The sequence below is a fragment of the Acanthisitta chloris genome, unplaced genomic scaffold (assembly GCF_000695815.1).
Source record: "Acanthisitta chloris isolate BGI_N310 unplaced genomic scaffold, ASM69581v1 scaffold3027, whole genome shotgun sequence".
NCBI lineage: Eukaryota > Metazoa > Chordata > Aves > Passeriformes > Acanthisittidae > Acanthisitta > Acanthisitta chloris.
Genome location: NW_008681879.1, coordinates 6,859 through 29,948, shown reverse-complemented (window position 1 = coordinate 29,948; position 23,090 = coordinate 6,859). Strand labels below are relative to the sequence as shown.

The 23,090-nt window shown below is 38.1% G+C and overlaps 1 protein-coding gene across 1 annotated transcript in view; it reads left to right on the top strand.

Moving 5' to 3' along the window:
• LRRFIP2 (leucine rich repeat (in FLII) interacting protein 2) overlaps positions 1-15,741 on the top strand; it is a gene marked incomplete at its 5' end in the record, with an annotated part of 35,875 nt that extends 20,134 nt beyond the window's left edge. Inside the window, 10 exons of the mRNA XM_009078253.1 lie at positions 2,957-3,127; positions 3,523-3,615; positions 5,405-5,497; positions 8,960-9,061; positions 9,254-9,386; positions 10,561-10,610; positions 12,032-12,152; positions 13,097-13,176; positions 14,007-14,111; positions 14,831-15,741. Coding sequence (XP_009076501.1) covers positions 2,957-3,127; positions 3,523-3,615; positions 5,405-5,497; positions 8,960-9,061; positions 9,254-9,386; positions 10,561-10,610; positions 12,032-12,152; positions 13,097-13,176; positions 14,007-14,111; positions 14,831-14,941 — 1,059 coding nt within the window. The remainder of the gene's footprint in view (positions 1-2,956; positions 3,128-3,522; positions 3,616-5,404; positions 5,498-8,959; positions 9,062-9,253; positions 9,387-10,560; positions 10,611-12,031; positions 12,153-13,096; positions 13,177-14,006; positions 14,112-14,830) is intronic.
• Positions 15,742-23,090: the final 7,349 nt, after the last annotated feature.

The following is a 23,090-nucleotide window of genomic DNA, read 5'->3' as shown; positions in this document are numbered from 1 at the left end:
TCCTTCTGTGTCTCAGAGTGTCTGGTCATCCAGCTGGTGCACCAGTCTCTGTACCCTCTGTCATGCAAAGGGTAGGCATCAGGCCACAACTTGTTGCCAGGGGCTCCAGCCACCACCCAGGGCACAATGTGCAGCTTGCACTGCACTGCAGCTGCACACTGAGCTACCTGCACTAGGTCTTCACATGTGATTAGTCTGTATTTTGACTGGTTTAAACCAGTGTATATGTTTTCCTTTTGTACAGTTTTGCACAATAAACAGTGCAGTTAATTTAAAGTATGAGTATTTTCATTTCTTGTGTGTGGAAGGGAAACTAAATACAGCAAATGATGTGGCTTACAAATCTTTTCAGGATATTTATTCTATTCTCTTTCCTGATACCTAATTGTGAATTGTTTTGTGTAAAAGTAAAGTGATCTTTCCATATTTGTTTTATATCCATATAGAGACTGAATTTAATGAATACTTCTTGCGCTAGAGCCTGTAACAGTGATGTATTTTAACAGCTGTTCTGAATTTCCTTGATTGAATAACGTATTAGTTGGTCTAGTAAAAAGAAAATACGCAATTTGAGCTGTTCAGTGTAGTAAAAATGATTGCATCTTTAGACTGTAAGTAACTTTGAATCTGATAGTCGTATCCGCAGATGAAATACGGATTTTTTTCAAATCATATTGCCATATGAGTATTCAAAAGACTCCAAAGATCAGTAGATTCTAAGATTATTAAACATGATTGAACGAAATGTGAGATTGCTTCATATTTTCAGAATGGATCTAACTCTTATGCTTTTGCATGTTTGCCAGCATCTCGTGACTACTGTTCTGAATCAGTGCTAATGCATTATTATTTATTGTAATCCATTGCAGCTATCAAAGAGCACAGGTGTGCAGTAGACAGTAAGATCTTCATCTGTGCTTGGTGCTCAGAGTTGAATTGCTTTTTATGCTGTTGCTAATACCGTATCATATGTTCCTAAGTTAATTTGCATTCCATGGAGATTTTACTTTTTGAACCCTTCTTTTAAATTAGGAAGGCGTTGCCTTTTTCTCAACTTGTGCTTTATCAGTTTTGTCTTGTGTATGTTAGAGTTAGTAGGGTACCTGCATTTATGCTACTTTTAAGTGAGGTGGTTTGGGTTTTTTTCAGTGGTTGAGGAACAGGGATTTGTAATCACGCTACATTCCAATCTCTCTGGTTGCCCATCCGTCATGCTCCTTAAAGTGTGGACATTTCCTGGCTACAAATATGCTGGGTGTCAGCAGAATAAATTGATCTGGATAGTTCTGATTTAGTTAGGTCTTCAAATCTTTTCATGTCTCAATTTGATTCAGTTTTGTTGGTTCTTTCTATGTTCTTTTGCATAACTGGAAAGGAATCCTTTTTCTTTCCTCAAAACTTTTCCTTTATGCTGTTAGCAGAGCACTCTCTTTGTCTGTTTGTTTTAATCATCTTGTTCTAGCCAAGCAGGCTAATTTCTATAGCCGTATGACTTTACTGATAGAATCGTGGGTGGTATTTTGTCATAGCTTCATGTTATATGGAGAGCCTTACCTATTTTCTTTCCAGCCTGTTCCCACTGCTTCATCCTTAGATATCCCACTGCCTCCTTCAGGGGTTTCAGAAATTATTTCAAATCCATATTATTTTTCATCAAACTGAAAGACTTCTGAGTGAAATTCTTGAATCACAGGGAATGTGTGTAATACTTACCTCAAAAAGAAGAAACAGTTCCAAAGAAGTCTTTGCAATGTTTGAGGGTTTTTAGCCCATCAGAAACTCAGGCATAGCTTAGTTTCTCTCTCAGAAGCAATTGTCAGCCTTCAGTCTATTCCTCTTCTGCAACTGCAGATTTTGCCCCCCATTAAATTATTGATTAATGACATTTTAATCCAGTCTTTTCAGTCCCAACCTAGTCTTCTCTGTAACTCCTGGAAGATACAGTAATAGGGCGAGACAATAGGCTTTGGTAATTCTTGGAGGGGTTGTTGGCAGTATCTTTTGTTGTTTTCAGCTGCCTGATAGGAGGCTATAGAGAACACAGGGCAGACTCCTTTCTAAGGCAAATATGCAACAGACAAAAGTGGCATTGTAAGAGCAGAAATTCCAAATTAGGACTCTATAAAAATCAATTTTAATATTTTTAAAATGATGCATATTGAAATAATTGCAGGTTTAAAAGTGCCTGAACTGATACTTGTTCTAAGTATGCAAATGGTTGCCATTTGTTACAGTACTGAGAAAGAAATAATAGGATAATTAAAGATAGGCTATAATGGTAAATGGGAGAGAATTGTGTAAGAGGGTATATAGCAAGGCATATCTGCACCTTCAGGTAGAGAATCAAGCATGCTAATCTTTGTGCCTTTTTTTAAAAAACCTTAGTGAGAAATATGAAGACAAAATATCTGCTTAAACAGAGAATCCTTATTACTGAAAAGAAAAAATGTTGCTATCTTAAAAACTTTAAATCTAAGGTAATAGAGCACTGCTTACATAATGAGCATTAAGATGAAGCTATACTTGGAGATATTTTTGTGATTTCTTGTAGCGATTTAATTGTCTGAGTTCACTTTATTAGATTTTTCTTGACTCATTCTGAAGTGTTTTCTTATGCATGCTCTGAAAATGGAATAAAGCTGTGTTCCTGCTAGTGCATCACTGTGAGTTAAGTTGTGGAGGTGGTAGAGTAGAAAATGCAATTGGAATATTGTCCTGTCTTTTTCATGCTTTGTAATGATAGGTCATACCATGCAATGAAAAGTTAACTTGAATAATGAAATTGAACTGTGACCTGGTATCTCTAAAGGTAATACATGAACATAATTCAGAAACAAAAATGGTTATGAAATTTTACTGTATAACAGGTATCATTCTTCAATGTTATGGTGATCTTTTAACATTCTAATGATGCATTAAAAAGTTAGACTAATGTAAACCTTTCTGCTACCTATAGGATTCGCTAGCTGAAGTTGAAGAGAAGTACAAGAAAGCTATGGTTTCCAATGCTCAACTAGACAATGAGAAAAACAACTTGGTTTACCAAGTGGATACTTTAAAGGATGTTATTGAGGAGAAAGAAGAACAGATAGCAGAGTTCTATAGGGAGAATGATGAGAAATCAAAGGTATGGATTTTTTCCCAATTATAAACCATGGAAGTCTGGACTGCTTAGTGAGAACAGCAGAAAGCTTTCAGATTAGCTTTGCTTGCTAATGCTGCGCTTAAGCCTTAATGGCATCTTTCTCTCTCTATGTTTTATTAAATAAAGTTTTCCATGTGATAAGTATCTGGAGAACATACCTAAAACACTGATTCAGTGACATTTTTTTTTTTGTTTTTGTTTGTTGGTTTGGTTTGGTTTGGTTTTTTAAGTTTTTTTTTTTTTTTTTAACCACTTGCTAGGTAGAATTTCTCAAACCGTTGAAGTAATTTCTTAGATAATGTTTAGTGATATAAATAAATTTCAAACTTTGTATAGAAAACAAACTCAAATATAAATAATTGATTTATTTAATATAGGAATTGGAAAGACAGAAACACACCTGCAGTATTCTGCAACATAAGCTGAATGAACTTAAAGAGGGCCTTCGACAAAGAGATGAACTGATAGAGGTATGTTTATATGAGATAGTGTGTAATAAAACTTGTGCAAATAAATACAGTGTAAGATTTGGATGAGACCAGTCATCATACACAAAATGAGGTTAAATGTTATCTTGCATTTTTAAAAAAGAATTTATCTTCTTTTAGTGGGTAGAATTTAAGCTCCTGATTTCTCTAAATTTATTAAGCTGAAAATGTCTCTGCAAGGTTTTCAAATGCGTTGCATCTTGTAAAATCTTTAATTCTTGTGAGAATTGTGGTTCTCTTGTTAATGTTTCTTGTACCTTTTCTTTCTTGTGAAGGCAGAACTAAAGTTTGTATAGCCAAAATCTTTTCCATGTCTCTAAGTTCTCATATATGAGAACATATATGAGAACGACATACCGAATGTTATTCTTTGCCTTTTCCAAAAGTTTCCATTTCAGTTATTTCATATATTTGTGAGCATGAACTATCGAAGTTTGCAGCAGTGAATGCTTGTTTGCTTACCTGTCAACCCTAAATTATCAGTCTTCATTTTGAAATGGTCCACAAAAAAATACATATATTGTCAACAGTATGTGGGTGTCCATTTCCATTGATCCCACTGATCCTTTATATTTCCTTACGATATTCTTGTGCTCTCTAGGTGGTAGTAGTACAGTAACTCCAAATGACTTCTGAAAAGTCCCAGTTCTGTTCTGGAAGTAATACATTTCATCAACTGGAGTTGATATGACTTACTAGCAGAAGAAAAGGAATGAGATTTAGACTAAGTGCTAGCATTTTGTGTCAGATAAATGCTGACAAGCAAAACAACATAAGAAAATTATTGTTGTAGCTCTGTTGCTTGCTCTAGGTTATCTTTGACTTCACTGAGAATTAAAAACCCCCAACTTTATGCTTTCTTCTTTAATTCTTGTTTGGGTTTATGTTGTGTTTTGGTGAGTTTTAAATACATGAATCAAGAATATACAATAGATTGGTCTGGACTGTATGTTTTGGTAGAATGAGGCATGTGTCGAATATTCACAAATGCATCCAGTCCCTTCAAAGATTTGACCCACATTTGCCAGTTACTTGACTATTTTCTTCGTCTCTTAACACTAACAGAAAATCTGGCTGAAGCAATGTAGCTTTCTGCAAAAAGACATTGTCTTCCATTCCCAGATGTAAAAACAAGTTCGTTCGCTGTGAGAGTGGAAAACAATTCTCTAGCCCTAAAAGTTCTTCTGCCATCTTCATATCTAAGAATTTTAGTTATGTTTGCAGAGCAAGCAGCAAAATGCAGTGTTAGTCAGCTAAAAAAAAAACCAGGACAATGTTTGATATGTATTCATACTGTATCAGAAAGCAGTCAGCAGCTGTATTTTGCTTCCTGACTGCTGGATTCAAACTTTCTTCTTTATACTTTCAAGTAGATTTTTTTATTTTGTAAAACTTCAAAACCACTTGTTGATACTACTGTTCACTTCCAAAGGTTAACTTCAAGGCATGGGAAATTAAACCAGCATAACTATTTTTCTACAGAAAGGATGTTACCCTCAGACTGATGTGGGAACTGTTACTAAAGAAAATTAGCTCTAGCTCCTTTAAATTCTCCCATGAACATCAAATAAAATTATTTGCCATTTTCTTGCGTGAATGCGTAAGAAATACATTGCATTAAGCTGCATGCTGTTTCTTCCAACCTCATGCTCATAATCTCTTTGGTTGACTTTTATTACTTAATTTCCTTTATCTGTTTCAGTGTTTGGGGTGTTTTTCCATTTCCTTACTTCTCTTTCCTTTTATTCTTCCCTCATCCTATTTACTGCAGGAGAATCAACGTATGCAGGAGAATTTAGACTCCATAACCAAAGAGGTGTTTGATCTCCAGGAGACAATTAATTGGAAAGATAAAAAAATAGGGGTATGAATCAAATATGGGGGGGGAAGTATTTTTTTAACTTAGAAATAGATGGATGCCCCCTGCAGCCCAAGGAATGCTGTGTACTCCAAAATGAATGAAGGCCACTCCCAATACAAATGCATGAAATGTATTGCAGTATTTCTGTTCTTTAGAAAATGAGCTACACTTCATCTCTACTTGCATAAAGATGAAAAATGCGAATTAAACCGATGATACAGACTGTTACGCATACAATTTTATAAATTTTTTTACCAAAGATTTGATGACAATGCCTAGTGCTCAAAAAATATGGTCTCAAATTGACTGCTGTGGCCAACTTGCACATTCCTGTATTGCTCTTCTGATCCTTCCAAGACCTGGATAGCTTGGATTCAGTGCTGAACCAAGCTGTTTTTGTGATGTCACACACAAAATACAATAGCAATAGGTGCCAACTATGGGAATTGAGAGTTGGAATAGAACCAGCTGTGGCTGTGTGAGACCTGAGGAGCATCTGTAGGATTCCTGTATGAGAAAGAAGGTGGTACAGGAAGAAGTGTGCTGATACTCTAAGCAGTTCATGTAGGTCAAGCAGCTTTGTCACCTTTGCTTCTGGGTAGCACAGAAGTGGTAGGACTGTCTGACTCAGCCTGATCTTCAGTGATGACTACATCGCTGGAACTTACGGCAGTTCTGGACCATAAGTAGATTGCCTCGTGGTGATAGGGAGTTAATTGGAAAGTTTTTAGAAAGGAATTGTCTGCCTCTTAGCAACTCTAGGGTCATTTCTCTCTAACTGAATTTGACACCATGTATACAACATATGCAGATTTCTTTGCAAATTGTCTTATTTGCTGGAGTTCAAGTCACTTTGAAAAGTTATCTTTTAACTGATGGCCAGTTCAAAATTGCCCTGCTATATTGTCTCATATTTATTTCATGTTTCAATCATGCAATGTATATTGTGATCTTCTCTTACATCCTAAAAAAATATTTCAACGTTCTTAATCTTTTTTGACCAGTTTTCTGAAACCTTTTTTATCTGTAATTTGCCGTACTCTTTCCAGACTAATTTCTCATGTATATGTTCTGGACTGTCTCAATTTGTGGAATATTTTTGTGCTCTTTCAAATGCACTGTCTGAGTTAGTGCAGAACATATCTGATGTTCAAAATGTAGCTACTAGCCAAAATGACAAGAAGGATATGTTTTCCTTTAGCCAAAATCATCCTGCCAGTTTCGGTGTTCTTATAAACACCACAACTGGGTATTTTTTTAGTTAAGTTTGGAGGTTTTTACTGTCTCAGAATTGAAAGCTCTTAGTTATTGAAATGCAAAAATCCTGCTCTTTTCTTTCTCATGTCTAAAAACATTCACATACTTTTCTTGACTGTTTTTGAGCACTACTACTGAGCAGCTTTAATGGTCTTTGCTCTATTCCAGCTTTAGAAGTCTCTGAGAAGCTTCACAATGTAGTTTGTAACTAGAATTGTAACCTACTTTTACAATGTGTGCAAGACTTGCTGCCCAGAGAAAGCAAGATAGGCAGACAGGTCAAAGATGGCATGAGTTTGTTTTACTCCTGCCTTTTGAGGTTGTCCTGTTTCTACAGTGATTGAAATTTGCAGCTGTATTTGATCCTAAATTAGATCCATTTTGAACTAGAGCTTCAGGTTATATTTCTGAAATATGCAGTTATCTTACCATTTGGTGGCTCCAAGTTGTGCATACATTGCCAATTTGAAATCAGTAATGACAACTTGGAGTTTGGTATAGATTTTGTGAAGGCTTTTGGAGTATTTAGAAAATAGGGCCCCAGACAAATCTCCTTTCTGCCAAATGATCAGCTTTTACTCATACTAGTATGTTAAAACATGCCCGCAGAGCTTAGTTGTCCTCATTACTATCCCCTGCCCCAATAGCAGAATTGCAGAAGTAGATTTCATATAAAATCCCTGTCATGCTATATTAATTCTTGAGCATACAAACACTTGAATTTTTACTAAAGCTTTCCAACATCGAATAATGATGATTAAGATTTCTGTGGGTAGAGATAAATGGTTACATCAGTTTCACTTCCTTCCCCATCAGAATTTTCTTATTTCCAACTTTTGTGCATTAAGTGTGAGGACAGAAAAGATGTTTAGGGAAGGTCATTGTCATCACAGGACACTGTCAAGCACACATGTTCTGTGTCTGCAGTGTGATTCTGGACCACTGTGTCCATTGTCTCCAGTGGGTGAGTTTACCTCCCCCTCTGTCTCTGCCACTATTCTTCAAAAATGACAAAGGTGTATGAAACTTTTAAGTGGAACACAGAATGATGCAATGATTAAAGTTCTTCGTGCTATTTACAATGTAGCTAGAGATCTAGTGTGGGTTAGGAAATAAAAGGACATCTTAAGACTTCTTAAAGTAAGATGTGACACCTAAGGCTTTCACATGTATTGAATTGCCTTTATTTTGAAAGTTACATTTATATGCTAATCAATCAAGTGCAGCAGCACTTGTTAAAATTTTCTGTTGAAATTGAGTAATGCATTAAAACATTGCTCTAGTGTACAGATTCTAGATGATTATTGAAATTCAGCATATTGCACTTATGTGGGGCAATTACAGGACAAAGGTCTACAACTTCATTTTTTATCTTGTATCTGTCCATTCCTAAACACTCATGCTTAACATAAGGTTTAATTGGATATTTTTCTTGGCAAAATGTGTATATACTTTTGTAGTTGCTGCATGGTGACGATTGTTTGTAATGCCTGCAGTATTGAATTTGAATTGGTGCTGTGATGCTTCTCAGTCAAGTGAAAGTGTCCCATTAACTGCCAGGTAGCACAGCTCCAGCATAGGTAGGCAAACCCATTTATGACCATATTGTGCTATTAGCTGCAGTACTTTTTTGTGCTCAAATAGTGCTACTAGTGCTTCCCCCCCCCAAAACTGATTGCTTTGGTTTTGGTAAATGGTGTCTGTAACATTCAAGCAACTAGTGAATAAACTAGTATTTGTAAGTGGATGCATCCAAGGTCTCTTATGAAGTAGAACTTCTACTTCTGTACTCTATAAAAGGTAAAGAAATAAGTTCAAGAGATGGAATGTTTTAGGATCTTTGCTAGTTGAGTTTTAGAAAATTTTATTTCTGGCCACAAAGTTCTTGTAGCAAGACAAATCACTTATTTTTTTGGTATTTATTTGAGTTTATCAAGATTTACCAAAAATAGAACTCACTAAATAAAACTCTATTAGAGAATCTACTAAGACTTGCCTGAAAAGAAAAAGTCATGACAAATGCAACATGAGGCTAGATATGCACCTGGTAGAAGGCAGTTATCAGAGGTGTATGCTGATGTATGTTAAATACCCTTTTTAATTTCTTTTATTGAGCTCTTTGTATTTACTTGTGGAAAAATCTCTCTGCTATCTGTCATACGCTTTTTCTCTGTGCCATTCTTTTTCTTGCTATCTGCCTGAACCCAGGCCCTAGAAAGACAGAAAAATTACTTTGACTGCATTAAGAATGAGCGAGATGAGCTCAGAGAGGAGTTGGCTGACCTGAAGGAAACAATGAAGAGAGGAGAGGTATGTTGGTAGTAGTTGCTTTACAGTAACAGAAATTCAGGAATGGGGTGTGAAATCAAGGTCAGTGAAAAAGAGGAAGAATGGTAACTATTCCTGTGCATTCTGAAACCCTGACCTTAGGGTATAAATCTGTTGATTTGTATTTTAGCATTTCTCTTGTATGAGTAGTTTTTTCTTCTTTTGCATTTTTAGAAACATGGATTAGTTATAATTCCAGATGGCACACCAAATGGTGACGTAAACCACGAACCAGTGGTTGGTGCAATAACAGTTGTATCAAAGGAAGCTGCTCAAGTCTTGGAATCTGCAGGAGAAGGACCACTAGGTAAAAATATCCTAACATACTTCGTAGAGTGTTTGAAGTCTTCATTTCCCTCCTGTGTGATTTACAGCTGCAGAATGATGTACCTGTGATGCTTCTGGAATACTTATGCAACTTTCAAGATTGTAATTTATTTTAATTTTTGTGTTTACAGTGAGTGGAAAGACAGATGTATCTTTCGAGCAAGAAAAAATAACAATATGTGGATGTTTGAAACTGATAGTTCTCTTGGTCCAGTTTCTGCTTTATTACTGTCAGAAAACATGTTGCCTAAAAGTGTAGTCTTTTAGATTTGTCTGTTGTCATTTGTGTTTCATGACAGTAATTCCTTAGAAGTATGTGTAAGACCACAGAAAGATACAAATTGGGGCGGAGGGGAGTTACTTTAATTTGCTTTTATCCTTAAGTTGAACAAGTTATCGTATGCATAGTCAATGACCTGTAAAACTCTGTTTGCATGTAATGAAACATCTCTATGTACTTGGATTATATTTGTACAGAATATATAACAGTTACGTATTTTTGTCTTGACAAAAATCTAGACTCTATATATTTCTACTGTGGCTCCCTCAGAGGGAAATATGAATGTCACTAAGCTCTAAGGGAACTGCTCCAATCTTAGTACAGTGTCGCTTGACACTGTTTTGTAGCTGTTACTGATCTTCTGGCTAATCAGAGATATTGCCACATTCCCGTGGGTCCTTTCCCCTGGTACTTCCTTTGTGGTTTGAGAACACATTTTATAAACTTTCTAAACCTATAGGGAAGCTTAGTGGCTTCCCTGAAGGGACAGCAATCTTTGAATAAGACAGGTAAAAGAATATACAATCAGAAGACACTTTTGTTGGAATGACTGTTCTAGATATTGGGATAAAACTATGTTTTAGTATTAAAAAGAAAAAAATTCTCAGTTGTTAATGTACGTTGAAGATTTGCTAAACTCGGATGTCTTGCTTTTAGAATTGTTATGTTAATAAACAGTGAGAATGAAATATTTTTCCCTTATTTTTCTGCTGTTAACTGAAGGTTGGTGTGTTATTAGTGAGATAAAGTGTCATGTCCAAGTGCTATTAGCTTTGTTTGAACAGCATTTTCTCTGCAATTCAACAAAAAATTATGAAAAACATGTTCTTAGTTACAGTTTTCTCTGATTTCTAATTGGGTTCTTTGGTTTTAGATATCAGGCTACAAAAACTGGCTGGAGAAAAGGAGGAGTTGTTGTCCCAGGTAAAATAAGCTGTTCATTTCAGAAATAGGCATCTGTGTATCCTTTTGCAGAGTATTAATATATTAGCAAATATTAAGCACTGAAGGTGCTTAATTAAATACGTAAGCGCTAAAGCAAAATAAGATCCTCAACTTCTTACCTCACTGGTGGCCAGGAATTTTCAGCTCATCTTGCTAGTGTCTTTGTCCATGTGTCTGTGATCTTCGTTTGTAAAGAAACCTCATTTCACTAACTGCTTAGCTGAAATCTAACTTGCTGCTCTCTCTATTATTAGTGCATGCACTTGAAGCTCTTTTATTTTGTCTTCTGCAGAAATAGTAATGTCAGTAAAATTACATTGTCATAAGCTCAAGTGACACTTTCTTCTAAATTGATAAGTCATACTATTTCATCATCAGTTACTCAAAGAGAAAATTAATATTGTCAAAGTAGTTGTATTTTCATACAGTTCAGTATTGAGAAGAGAGGACTCAAGAAAACATAGAGCCATAGAGCAACTGTTAAGAATACCATAGTTTTTGTGCTTCTGATTGAAGACATTGCAGACTTAAAGTGGTGTTGTCAGCATTTGGTTTTTTGCTGGGAATGTACCTTAATTATAGTATAGATCCTTGGTTTGGAATGCCAATAATATTGGCATTAAATATAAGTATATAAATACATATGTGCATATTTAGCATTATATAATTGTAAAAATCACCAGTCATATATTTGATTTCTATTATGAGTGGGAGTTTTGCAAGTTTAACTCTCATCCTGCTAATCTGTAGGGCAATATTTTTATAACAGTGTCAACAAAGTAGCTCCCACTTCTTTCATAAACTCCATACACAGAGGACATAGCTGAGAAATCCCTGTTCCATGACTACTGGAAAAAAATGTGAGACAGCTGCTGTAGCATGAATTGGAGCTGTTTAAGACTAATGTGCACCAAAGACTTGCCCAGGACCATTGGTTCCAGGTAGAATATGAGAGAGGACCCCCCAGAAAAGCTGTGGATTTTGCTCTCTGTAAACTCCTCAGGATGTTGCTCAATACCTTCACGCATGTTTAGAGTGAAAAAGGTATGCAGTAGAAAAAATGCATAAATAGGGTTTAATGCCATCTCCTCCTCTGAAAAGTGAGCTCTGTTGGAGTTACTGGGTGCCCCTGTACTCTGCAGACATCACTGCAGCACTGACCAAGCTGGTGGGTTCAGGTTGTGTGGGGTACTCAGAGAGTGATGGGAGTGGGGTGCTGCAGCCACAGGCCTCAGGGACTGGGTTCTCTGTCTCCCCTGCATAGCTCTGTTACTCTTGGTTTACAGAACCTTCTCAGCCTCAGGGCTGCTTTGCCTTTTTGCCATTGAACTGGTTGCCAGATATAAAACTACTGCACTTGTGGGAATCTCTTTTTCACTACCCATCATTTCCTTTTTCAGGTTAGAAAACTGAAGATGCAGTTGGAAGAAGAACGACAGAAATACTCTAAAAGTGGTGGCCTGAATCCAGATATCACAGGCTTAGAGAACGGTTCTGACTTGCAGCTAATTGAAATGCAAAGTAGGTATATGGTTCCTGTTGAGAGCAGGCTCTTCCAACTGCCTTTGTTGTGCAGTAGTAGTATTGTGAACGAATATATTGTTGAGCTCCTCACAAGGAGTTTCTCACTGCAGAATAGCTTGAAAGTCTGCCTTTTTCAATGGTAAATAACAATATTCTGGGAAGTTATTTTGCAGTTGATAACCTTGCCTAGACTAGGTGCCACTACTTGAATGATTTCAATTTTTAGACAATAAAATTTCAGCTGAGATTTTAAAAATGCATTCTTCTTGGTGTTTTTTGAAATTTTGTTGAATCTTAGATACAGAAACTTAACATAGAAACGTGAAAATTTATTTAACACTATTCAGTGTTGCTTCATAGAAGTACTAGGCTGCTTTCCACTTCAAGCAAGCTGTTTCTTCAGCTTAAAACTTCACTTGTTTGTCAGCCTGTCATTTTATATGCTTCTGTCAGTGAGTAAGAACCAAGCACTGGCAGTGTGAGGGCTCAAATGTAGCACCCAAATAATTTGCAGAGCTCCTTGGAGTTTGTCAGTCAGGTTCAAGCCTTGTGCTCCTTAGTTAAATAGTATTAGAGATGTCTAAGCTGAAAGCTGCTCTTTTGTCTATTGTGGTCTGAGCCGTTTTGCAGTGTGTGTTGGTTGTTGTGTTGATTCTCTTTTTGAGGAATGAGTTTGCTGATCTGAATATGTGTTTTAAAAGTTGTTAATCTCATTGTACATCTGAGATTTAATGCACACTGTTTCCAGAGACAATGGCTGTGTTCTCTAACGGGAAAATTGTTTTCTTTCCATACTTTCAAAGATTTCATAAAGAACATCTACCTCTTTGTAATCCTGTATACAGACTTCTCTGTAAAACGGCCTTTTTAATGAATTAAAAGGGAAACTGCTAGTTTAGAGAGCTGCTTTGACTAACACATTCATGTCAATTTTTGTCTAGGAGATGCCAACAGACAAATTAGTGAATACAGATTTAAGCTTTCGAAAGCTGAACAAGATATAACTACTTTGGAACAAAATGTAAGTGCATCTTTCTTCGTATTTGTTGTCATTATGCTTGCTCTGCACATTTAGACAACACTTTTTTTCAACCAAAACTATGAAAACATCATCATTTGATTTGCTCTTTGGTCTTTAGTTTGCACAGAATGGCACTACATTTTTTCATATTTTCTGCAATTCAATACCTGCGCAAAGTCTAACAATAAAATAAAATAATCTAGAGTTAATTTCCTAAAATGCTAAAGTAAGACAGAATATAAAGAGGAACTGAAGCTACTAGTTCAAGAAAATCAGTTTATGTAACTTAATTACTTGTGAGAAATTTGTAAATACTGTGGAAGGTACATAATTTTCTCTCAGAAAGTCAAGTTTGCTTTTATAGATATCTCTTCCACATTTCATGACTCTAAGTCAATAACATGGTATAATAGTTCAGCATCTCATCAGATTACCTGTAAATCACATAAAGGATTATAATTTGAATCAGAAATGCATAGCTTTTCTCTTTTGCACAGATTCAGGCTATTAGCCTGTCATCTGAATTTGGGGGGTAGCAGGGAGCTCTCAAACCCTCTCCTTACTGCTGAATTCTGTGCTTGGGCTTAAGACCTCTTTCATCATTTCCTGATAACAGTTAACACTCTCCTTCTGTTTCCCTTTTTTGTTTTTCAACTTTTGCTTTTAATCCCATGTATTTCACAATTCTTGTTCTTTCTTTTTCCAACTCTTCTTTCTCTGCTTAGTTCTTCAGCCTTCTGCATCTTCTCAGCTGTGTCGTGGGACGACCAGCTGGTGGCAGGTGAGCTCCACCTGACTAATCATTCCTTTTGTCATGTTTGGGTTTGCAGATTGGGCGACTTGAGGGGCAGGTTGCAAGGTACAGAAATGCAGCAGAAAATGCAGAAAAAGTAGAAGATGAACTCAAAGCTGAAAAGAGGAAGCTTCAGCGAGAGGTATCTGACTTGATTTCCTTTTCAGCTTCATGTTCCTTTCAGTCTTGAACTGCTCTGTCTTTTGCCTCCAAGCTTTGGGGCTTTTTTGGGGGGTTCTTTTTTGGTGGTGGTGGTGGTTTGGTTTTGTTTTGGGGATGGGGGATTTTTTTTTTTTTTTGTTTGGTTGGTTTTTTTTGTTTTGGGGTTTTTTGGGTTTTTTTTTAATCTTAGTTACAGGTTGTACTATTTTAAAGTAATCCTTCTCCAAAAATTACTGGGGAGATGAACAGTCCCTATGCCAAGTGACAGCCTGGGAATTTTCCAGCATGCACCTCACAAGATGCTGGGAAGGAGCTGTATTTAACTGAGCTGTTGATCATATTTGCATAAGAGCTGCTGCATGACTAGAATGATGCCTGCTACTCATGGGAATATGTATCTACATGCATGTAACAATGGTGGCGAGGACTTTGCCTTTTTCTAGATAAATCACTTTAATGTCACAGGAAGTTGCAAGCACCTAGCTGTTTTGGTATGAATACGTATTTGAATTGCTTCATAATTATTTTAAACAGTTTAATTTGGGTTCATCTGAGTGAGTAATGAAAGTGTTGTCTTAACTTTTGTGGCACTCTTATAAAGCATATAATGCTTGTATTCCTGGTATAATTTCCTCTTGCAAAGCTTGAGAAGAGCAGAAGGTCCAAATAAACGATCATAATTCTGTTTTCATTTTATAGTTACGAACAGCATTGGACAAGATAGAAGAGATGGAGATGACCAACAACCATTTAATGAAAAGGCTGGAGAAGATGAAGGCAAACAGGACTGCACTTTTATCTCAACAGTGAAGTGGAAATTGAAAATACAATGCACTGCTCCTTGAATAACTCGCCCCTAGCTTGTTTATAAATACAGACTTTCATTGGCACAAACTATTTGAACACTGAGCTGTTCAGTGGCGGTTTAGTTTAATAATTAAATGGCATACTTTTTGTAACTTATGAGAGAATGAAACATAGTTTGAATTCCCACCTGAATGACAGCAATTTTTCTGTAGTGTTTGACTTTAGAGTCAAAGATGGAGCACAATGCTGTATGTTCGACTTAGCGATAAAAATGTTTTTACAACTGTGGAATCAAGTTTACTCACGATCTCTTTTGGCTGCTTTAATGATGCTTGATGCTCAGAGACAGCTGCATGAATTCAAGAAGACACTGTATTACTGTATTACAAACTAACATGCATTTGCTTAAGACATCACACAGCACAAGTGCCTTTTCTCCGGTGCAATTTAGACTTCCTTGTTGAAATAACCTTTGGAACCAGATAGCATTTTATTTTAAGATACATTTGGGGTATTCACTAAACTTTATACATTTTGAAAATACATTTTTGTAAAATATTTAAATTTATAAGAAAAAATAGTGATTGTATATAAAAATCTGCTTTTTTTGCATGGGCACACCTGGGTAATTTTGTCGAATACTAGCCCCTGATACTCTTAGTATTAAGAGTGCAGATTAAAAAACCTCTGTCGTACACCATCAAATTATATGTCATCTGCTTAAGTGTGAATTGAAATTTTATGGTGGGAGGAAGGGGGTGGGAAACATGGCTAAGGAGTTTATTAAATGGACACTTTACTGAACAACACCATATGTTTTGTGTTTTCTTTTAATTACTGATACAACAACAGGACAGAGCAAAATTTTTACAGAATAGTAAAATCTGATCTCCATATCTTTTTGGCTTTGAAATAGTGAGTTCAGAAATAGTTTCTTTGACCTGGTCTGCTACTGTTGGACCGTACTGTCATGGAGGAGTGGGGCAGTACAAGGAAGAAGGTGTTTTCTGGAATGGTGTAGCCTGCTCTGTGGACAGTGAATACTATTAAGAACTTCCACTCTTCAAGCTGTCACATCACAAATAGGAAATCAGCAGCACTTTCAGTAGCAACTCTGAAGTCTTTGAAGTGGCATTGCCCCTGTGTTGGACTTTCCTTGAGGCCCAACATTTGGTCTGAAAGGAATCATTCTTTTGGACTTGTATCAGGTACTTTCCTGTTGTAAATTGCTAGCCTTTGGGAGTATTTCTCAAAGCAAGGCAGGTTTCAGGACCTTTGCAATCCAGAGGGTTACTACCTCCTCTTGACCAGAGCTGCTTTTCGAAGAACAGCCATCTTGACAGTGCAAAACTGAAGCTTTCTCTCTGTTTGGATGCATCCTGGACTTGGAAAATAAACTTCCTTTTCTGTTGAGAAATGTCCTTGTAAGAAGCAGATCTCCTTAGGCCTGGTTATTAAATCGGTGACAGTTAGTTTGGTGATCACGTAGATCAGTGTCTATGCTATTAACTTCATATTTTGTCATGTACTTATTCAGAAGGAAGTCTGAGGGTCTTGATTAGTTGTTCTTAATGGCATGTATTCTGAAGACAAACAGATACTTTGGGCATTTTGAGTGTGTTCATGTGTACAAAACTCTCCTAAAACCTTACTTGGCACATGGTGGGAAGCACATCTCATTCACTTCCTCCAATCCACCCCATTGAAGCTGGACACTTGATGGCACAAGGAAAACTGCAGTTTCAGTATTAAACTGTGTCAGTCAGATAAGGAATTACTAACACAGTTAACCAGTGTACGGCCAAACATTTTCTGGAGCACAGGTAAAGTATCAGTGCATTCTGTCTAAAAATTAAGATTTCAGTATATTTTACAAAGATTTTTTATTAGTGTTCTGTTGGCATTGCCATGTTGATTGCAGAGATTCCCAAGTTCTTGCTACCAAAAATGTAAAACAAATTCAGCAAAATACCCAGAACAAGATTTTCCCAAAGGGAGATACCAGGAAGAGCAGTAACAACAAAAAAATCAGAACAGCCAAAACAAACGAAAAAGAAGAGGGTTAGAGGTTATTTTGTCTTGATATGAGTATAGAAATAAAAAAACTGGTAAGTAATAATGACTGACACTGAGATAGCAATACAGAAAGTTTTTTGTTTTCTTCCTTCTCCGAAGCACAGCATTTAATCAGAACCAGAGAATAAGTGTATCTGTGACAGGCAATTGAATAGTGGCTATGTGACCTTACCAATATTGCTGGACACCACCCATTGCTTGCTGGCCAAATAAAAAACAAGTATTGGGTGTAATTATCAAAAGCTTATAGGGAAAGTTGTTATATTTGGTCAGATCACCTGGGCTTTGGTTGAGGAAAAAAGCATGAGTTGAATTATTACAATACTCAGGTAATTTTGGAAATGCTTGCAAGGGGACAGCAATGATTGTTAGTGTGTCTTGCATGCAGGGTTATGCCAAAGTACTGCCTAGAAAAAGGCATGAAGTTAGTACAAAATAGGCATAAAGATAACTAACATGTACTATTTTATGTTTTACTGAGGGCATGGTTTATAAAACTGATACAGTTTGTTCTCTGAAGCTTGTGGGGTTTCATTTGTTATTTGGAGGGCTGGGTGGAAAGATCTAGTGAGTGTGTGTTAAGGGACAGGTAGCAGCAGCAAAAAAAAAGCAAAGCCAAACTAGATTTTCCCAAATTATTTTTTTTTGTGGGACATCACATGCCACTCAGCAGCCTCCGGGGTGCCTGATGCATTCATTGCTTTTTCTACAAAACCTCATCAAAACTGTAGATCTGCACAAATGCCCGTACACCTGAACTCCCTGGTGAGGCCAGTCACATTGAGCAGCAGTAGCACCAACAAAAAAACCTCCCACACACATACAGAGGATCTTGCAGGTGGAGGGGTGAGGTGCCCTGTGGCAGCCACTCAGGTCCCAGTTCCTCCTCCTACCTGGCCGTGGGCACAACAGACACGGCAGTGATTGCTGGTTCTGGGTGCTGGTCCCACTGCTGCCACATGCTCCCAGGCCAGTAGGAGTGGTGGGACTGCTCTGCCCAGACCTGTCCCCATTCCTCTCTTCTGCCTTCACATCCCTCTCTCTGCCATGCTGGCTCCCTGCCATGGCTGTTGTGGGTACCTTCTTTGCCTCTGTTATTTGTGAGGGTAAGAGAGGGCCATGACCTTGTGAAAGCCATGTAAGGAATTAAACAATGCCTTGCCTGTCTCAAACACAGTGTGTCAGTGCTCTTCTTTTAATAGGCAGTTGGTGACACTAGATTTACATAGAGTTGAGATTTCTCATGATTTTGAGATATTTATATGTCTAACTGAAAAAAACTGCACCAACATGGTTTGTGCTGTTCCTCCATTAAGACAAGTGTGTCAGCATTGTCTGGGCTCTTGTCTTCAGGAGCTGCTTGGACCAGAAGGATCAGGGCATTGGTGATGTGGTGTCATCCCACTTTCCTGTCTTTGGTCTCAAGCTTTACTTCTGTCTGCCAGGGAGGCTTTTCAGTTCTCCCATCCAAGTACCTCTATTGATTTCTTATTGCACACATGCCCAGAATTTGCCTGTGGAAGCAAAGGAACATGCAGGCTCTATGCATGGCAGAATTTGGGTTTCTCTCCTGCTGCCAGTCATCTGAAGCCTTGATCTCCTGTGGACTCTCAGTCTTGTCCCAGCTCCTTAATCGCAGTGAAACCTTTCCTGTTGGCAAAATGTAGAATCATTTCCTTCAGTGCCTGTAACAATTCCTGTTGTCACTGGCCAAGAGCATTGTGTGTAAGCAGCTCTTACTCATTTGTCTTGTCAGCTCTCATACAGTTTTCTTAGAGTGATGGAGGGGACAGGAGAGGCAAACGTAATGCCAACAGATAAAATTCCCTGCATTCTTTCCCTCCCTAGGAGAGCTCCACAATATATTATGGAGTGTGAAGAAAGTGGTGTATTTTCTTCCTCCCAAGGGGAGCTCCCCAACATATTGTGGAGTGTGAAGAAATCCCTGAGAGTGAGGCAAAGGCCACAGCAGATGACAGCAAGCCAGCTGGCTCCATTTCAGAGGATCACCGTGAATCTGCCAGTGCCAATGCCGTAAAGGAAGTGAATCCTAAATGCATTAAGGAAATCTATTCCTGAAGTAGGGAGGACTGTGAGCTAACTGCATTCTAAATACTTCTTTAAAGTAGTGGTGAGACATTACATGAGAATGGAGAAATCCTGTGTAGTGGTAGCTGTGGTTGTCTGCTCCTAGCTGTGCTATCAGCAAAGGCTAAAGGTGTTGAGTAAATATGCCTGGCAGAATGAGGAATGAATTTGAAAGGTCTGAGTCTTGCATCCTGGCCTCCTAGTGACCTGATCTACTGAACAGCTCACTAGAGAAATCTCCTTTTCTGTGGCCTGTTAGTGTTTGTTAGAAAATATTCAAATTATAGCCTGTGTCAGGGTGCTTTCTGGAGACTCTATTCACCTGACCTTATCTTGCTATCCACACACTGGGTCTCACAAATCCTTTAAAGAAAATTCTGCAGTTGCTCCTTTTCTGTGGCCTGTTAGTGTTTGTTAGAAAATATTCAAATTATAGCCTGTGTCAGGGTGCTTTCTGGAGACTCTATTCACCTGACCTTATCTTGCTATCCACACACTGGGTCTCACAAATCCTTTAAAGAAAATTCTGCAGTTGACTGATTGAACAGCTCACTAGAGAAATCTCCTTTTCTGTGGCCTGTTAGTGTTTGTTAGAAAATATTCAAATTATAGCCTGTGTCAGGGTGCTTTCTGGAGACTCTATTCACCTGACCTTATCTTGCTATCCACACACTGGGTCTCACAAATCCTTTAAAGAAAATTCTGCAGTTGGTCTGACTGATGGATTTAGAAAATAAGCCAGTGATGTTTGGGTTGTTAATCTGTAGTTCAAGCAGAGCTCTTTGAATTCTTTTTCTACCTTGTTAACATAGTGCCAGAGCTGGAGACTGTTTCTTCAAATGGAGAGTATGGACTATTTGGCAATGCATTGCACAGCAGCACATGCATCAGGCAGTGCTTTTTAGAGATAAGGGCTGTGCAGTGTGTCCTTAGGGTTTTGCCCTTCCTGAGACACCTCTTTTAACAAGAACCTTTCTGAAACAAGAGGAAGTTAGACTTGGGGAAAGTCTAGAAGAAATTAATGTTGAAAACACAAATCCCAGTACATCTCAGTAAAATGAGAGAACACTTCGAAAGGGCTGAAAATTCCAGGATGGCCTTTGAGGAAGTGTCTGATAGTATTGCAAATCAGTTTCAAGCAGGATCTGATGTAGTAGTTGGGATTTTAGCAGTTATAGAGGAGGGAGTGAGAGATGAAATAGAGTCAGAATGTAGTTTTGCTGCACTGTTTTTGCAGGAATTCTAGAGGAGATGCTTTTGCAGATGAGCATTGGCTTACAGCTGCAATTTTCCAGCAGAAAAAAAGGAGAAGCAGCCCTTGAAATAAAGGAGAAATGTTTTTGTTATCAGTGACTTTCCCTGTCATTCTGAACCTCTAAGCAGTTCATGATGTGTGAGGATATCTTCTCCAAATACAGTCACATCTGGGTGTCTGGTACTAGGGACTCAGACAAAAGGTTCTCCTGTTTTCTTCAGTCCAAGGAGTGACTTGCTGTTAGGGGGATGGCTTTATGTGTAAGGCATAAGGTGACTTTGTAATAGAGGTGATTCTATTCAAATTCTTCATAGAATTGTTAAGGTTGGAAAAGGCCTCTAAAATCTTGGAGTCCAACCATTAGCAATACCAGATTTGTGAGTAAACCACGTCCCAGGTGCCACATCCACACATTTGAACATTTCCAGGGATTCTGTTTCCACTGCTTGTGAACTTCATGGTTTTGTCCCCTTCTGTAGTCTCAGAAGGATGTAAGCAGGATGAGCTCTTCTCTTCAGATGCCTTTTGGCACTTTAGTATCTCTGCAGCCTGCAGTGACTGCGTTCTGTGACTAGAAAGCAAGTTTTGTGTGAATCCTGCCTGAAGCATTGGAAGCCTTCAGAACCAGAGTGTGCTGCTGCTTCTCACTTCTGTGTTGGTATGCCTAGGACTGTCAAAACAGCCAGGCTGGGATTTCTCTGGAAACTGCCAGGTGACCTCTAGCGAAAGTTAAGTATCATCTCATACACTTTCTCTGCCTTAGGTGATGGAGCCCCAGACTGTCTTAATAAATAGAAGCCCATCCTTCCATGTTTTTTGGCACGCATCTCTAACACTGGGCAGATGCAGCCCTACCCCATATCAGTAGATGATGGTAGATAAGTTCAAACTCCAAAGGGAGAGGATATTGCTTTTGTTCTTCTGTGAAAGTCCTTTATGAATAGAGCTGTTTTCTTGCAAGAAAATTATAAGATGGCTCAAATGACCAAAAAAGAAGACTCTCTCCTAGTGACTGGGTCTGTCTGGCATGCTTGAACAATACTTGAAGGTAGAAATGGCTGATGTTTCTGATTCTCCCTCCTTCTATTCCCTCTTCCTCCCTGCCTGCGCACATGAACTGAGATAGATAATATGTTGTCCATCACATTTCAGCCAGGCTAATGCTGGCTAACTAATGCTGGCTAAACTTCTGCAGGCAGCATGCCTCATATTGCAGGTGGTGCAGAGAGGCCTGAGACTAGCATTGCTTCGACCTCAGTGAGCTGCAGCTTGGGCCTCAGTAACAGCTTATGTATTTTCTTTCTGATAGTCTGCCCCAGCTCTCAAGTTGTGTTGGTTCATGCAGTCTTACACTGGAGTATATGAAAATGATGAGAGACTTCATATTAAATACAAAGGGACTACATATGAAGGCTTGGTTGCTGAGTAATCATTATCTGGTAGTATCATGTTCAAAATCAGTCAGGAAAAAGTTTATTCCTACTGTTCTTTTACAATTTGAGCCTCAAAATGATTGGTAGCAATGCTATTCCAGGAAAGGAAAGGAAAAGTGTTCTTGAAGTTCCTAATCCATCGAGCTGCCTCCCTGCAAAGCAGTGCCTCCTGCAGGCACTGTCTCTGGGCACACAGCCCTGTGAGCACCTAAGCTTTGTTTTGGAGACCTTTGAGCACAGTCACAGCAGAGACCTGTACCTTTTTGTAGCCCACTTTGGTTCTGTATGAGAGACAATTTCCTCATTTGGGGAATTGCTTCATTTATTTTCAGGACTATCCTGCCCCAAGCACTCCCTTTATCACAAATGGCAAAACTCCATCTGGGGCAGGAACGAAATATTCTTCAGAAGCTGAAGCTTCTGATTTGACATCTTCTAGAGCTCATTTGGAACAGTTGGACTTTTCTTTTGAGCCCACCCATTTTTACTATGTTGTCTTGAATCTTATCTTCATTCATCCAGACTTCTGTAAAAGAAAACCTATGGGAGAAGTTGTTGGCATTTGCTGGTAGAGCTGCTGACAGGAGAGTTTATTAATTAGAAAATAAAGGGAATTATTCCCATGTGCTGTAGCATCTCACAAAGATGTATCTTGTTTGCATCCATGTATTAGGTTGCCTTCCAGGTGGTATGAAAATATTTGTCCAAAATGTACTCAGTAGATCCTGCAAATAATCTTCCAAGAACTGGGTAATTACTGGAAAGTATATTCTTGTGTACCTCATCAGGAGAATGGGCATACAAGGAGGTAAAACTTAATCAATGGTGGAGCTATATTTAATGATTATTTGGACTCCTTAAGTAAAACTTGTCATTTACATGTTAATTGTCATTCCAGCCTGTTTCCCTGTAACTATCTCTAGGGGTTCTGGCAGTTTCCAAATCTCAAACTGAATACTCCACTGTTTGAATCTCTCTTAAAATGCATTAGTGTTGGTACCTAGTGTGAACAGAAGTTAGCTGTTGGCTGACTGCTATCATCCTGATGATCATACTTTCTCCTTTACATCTTCATGTGAGAGGAATCCACAGGAAGGTTTCATATCACCTGTTGTATGTTGTTTTCACAGCTGACAAGTCATTATTCTCAAGCTTGTGCAAGGCGTTGTACAGTATAGTACCCAAAAATATTCTTGCAAAAGAAAGAATATGTTGCAAATGCCTTTACACAGACAAATTCATTTGTGCTGGTTACTTCTTTGTCCTTCTATGGCAAAACTTAATCCTGTTCTGTCTTCCT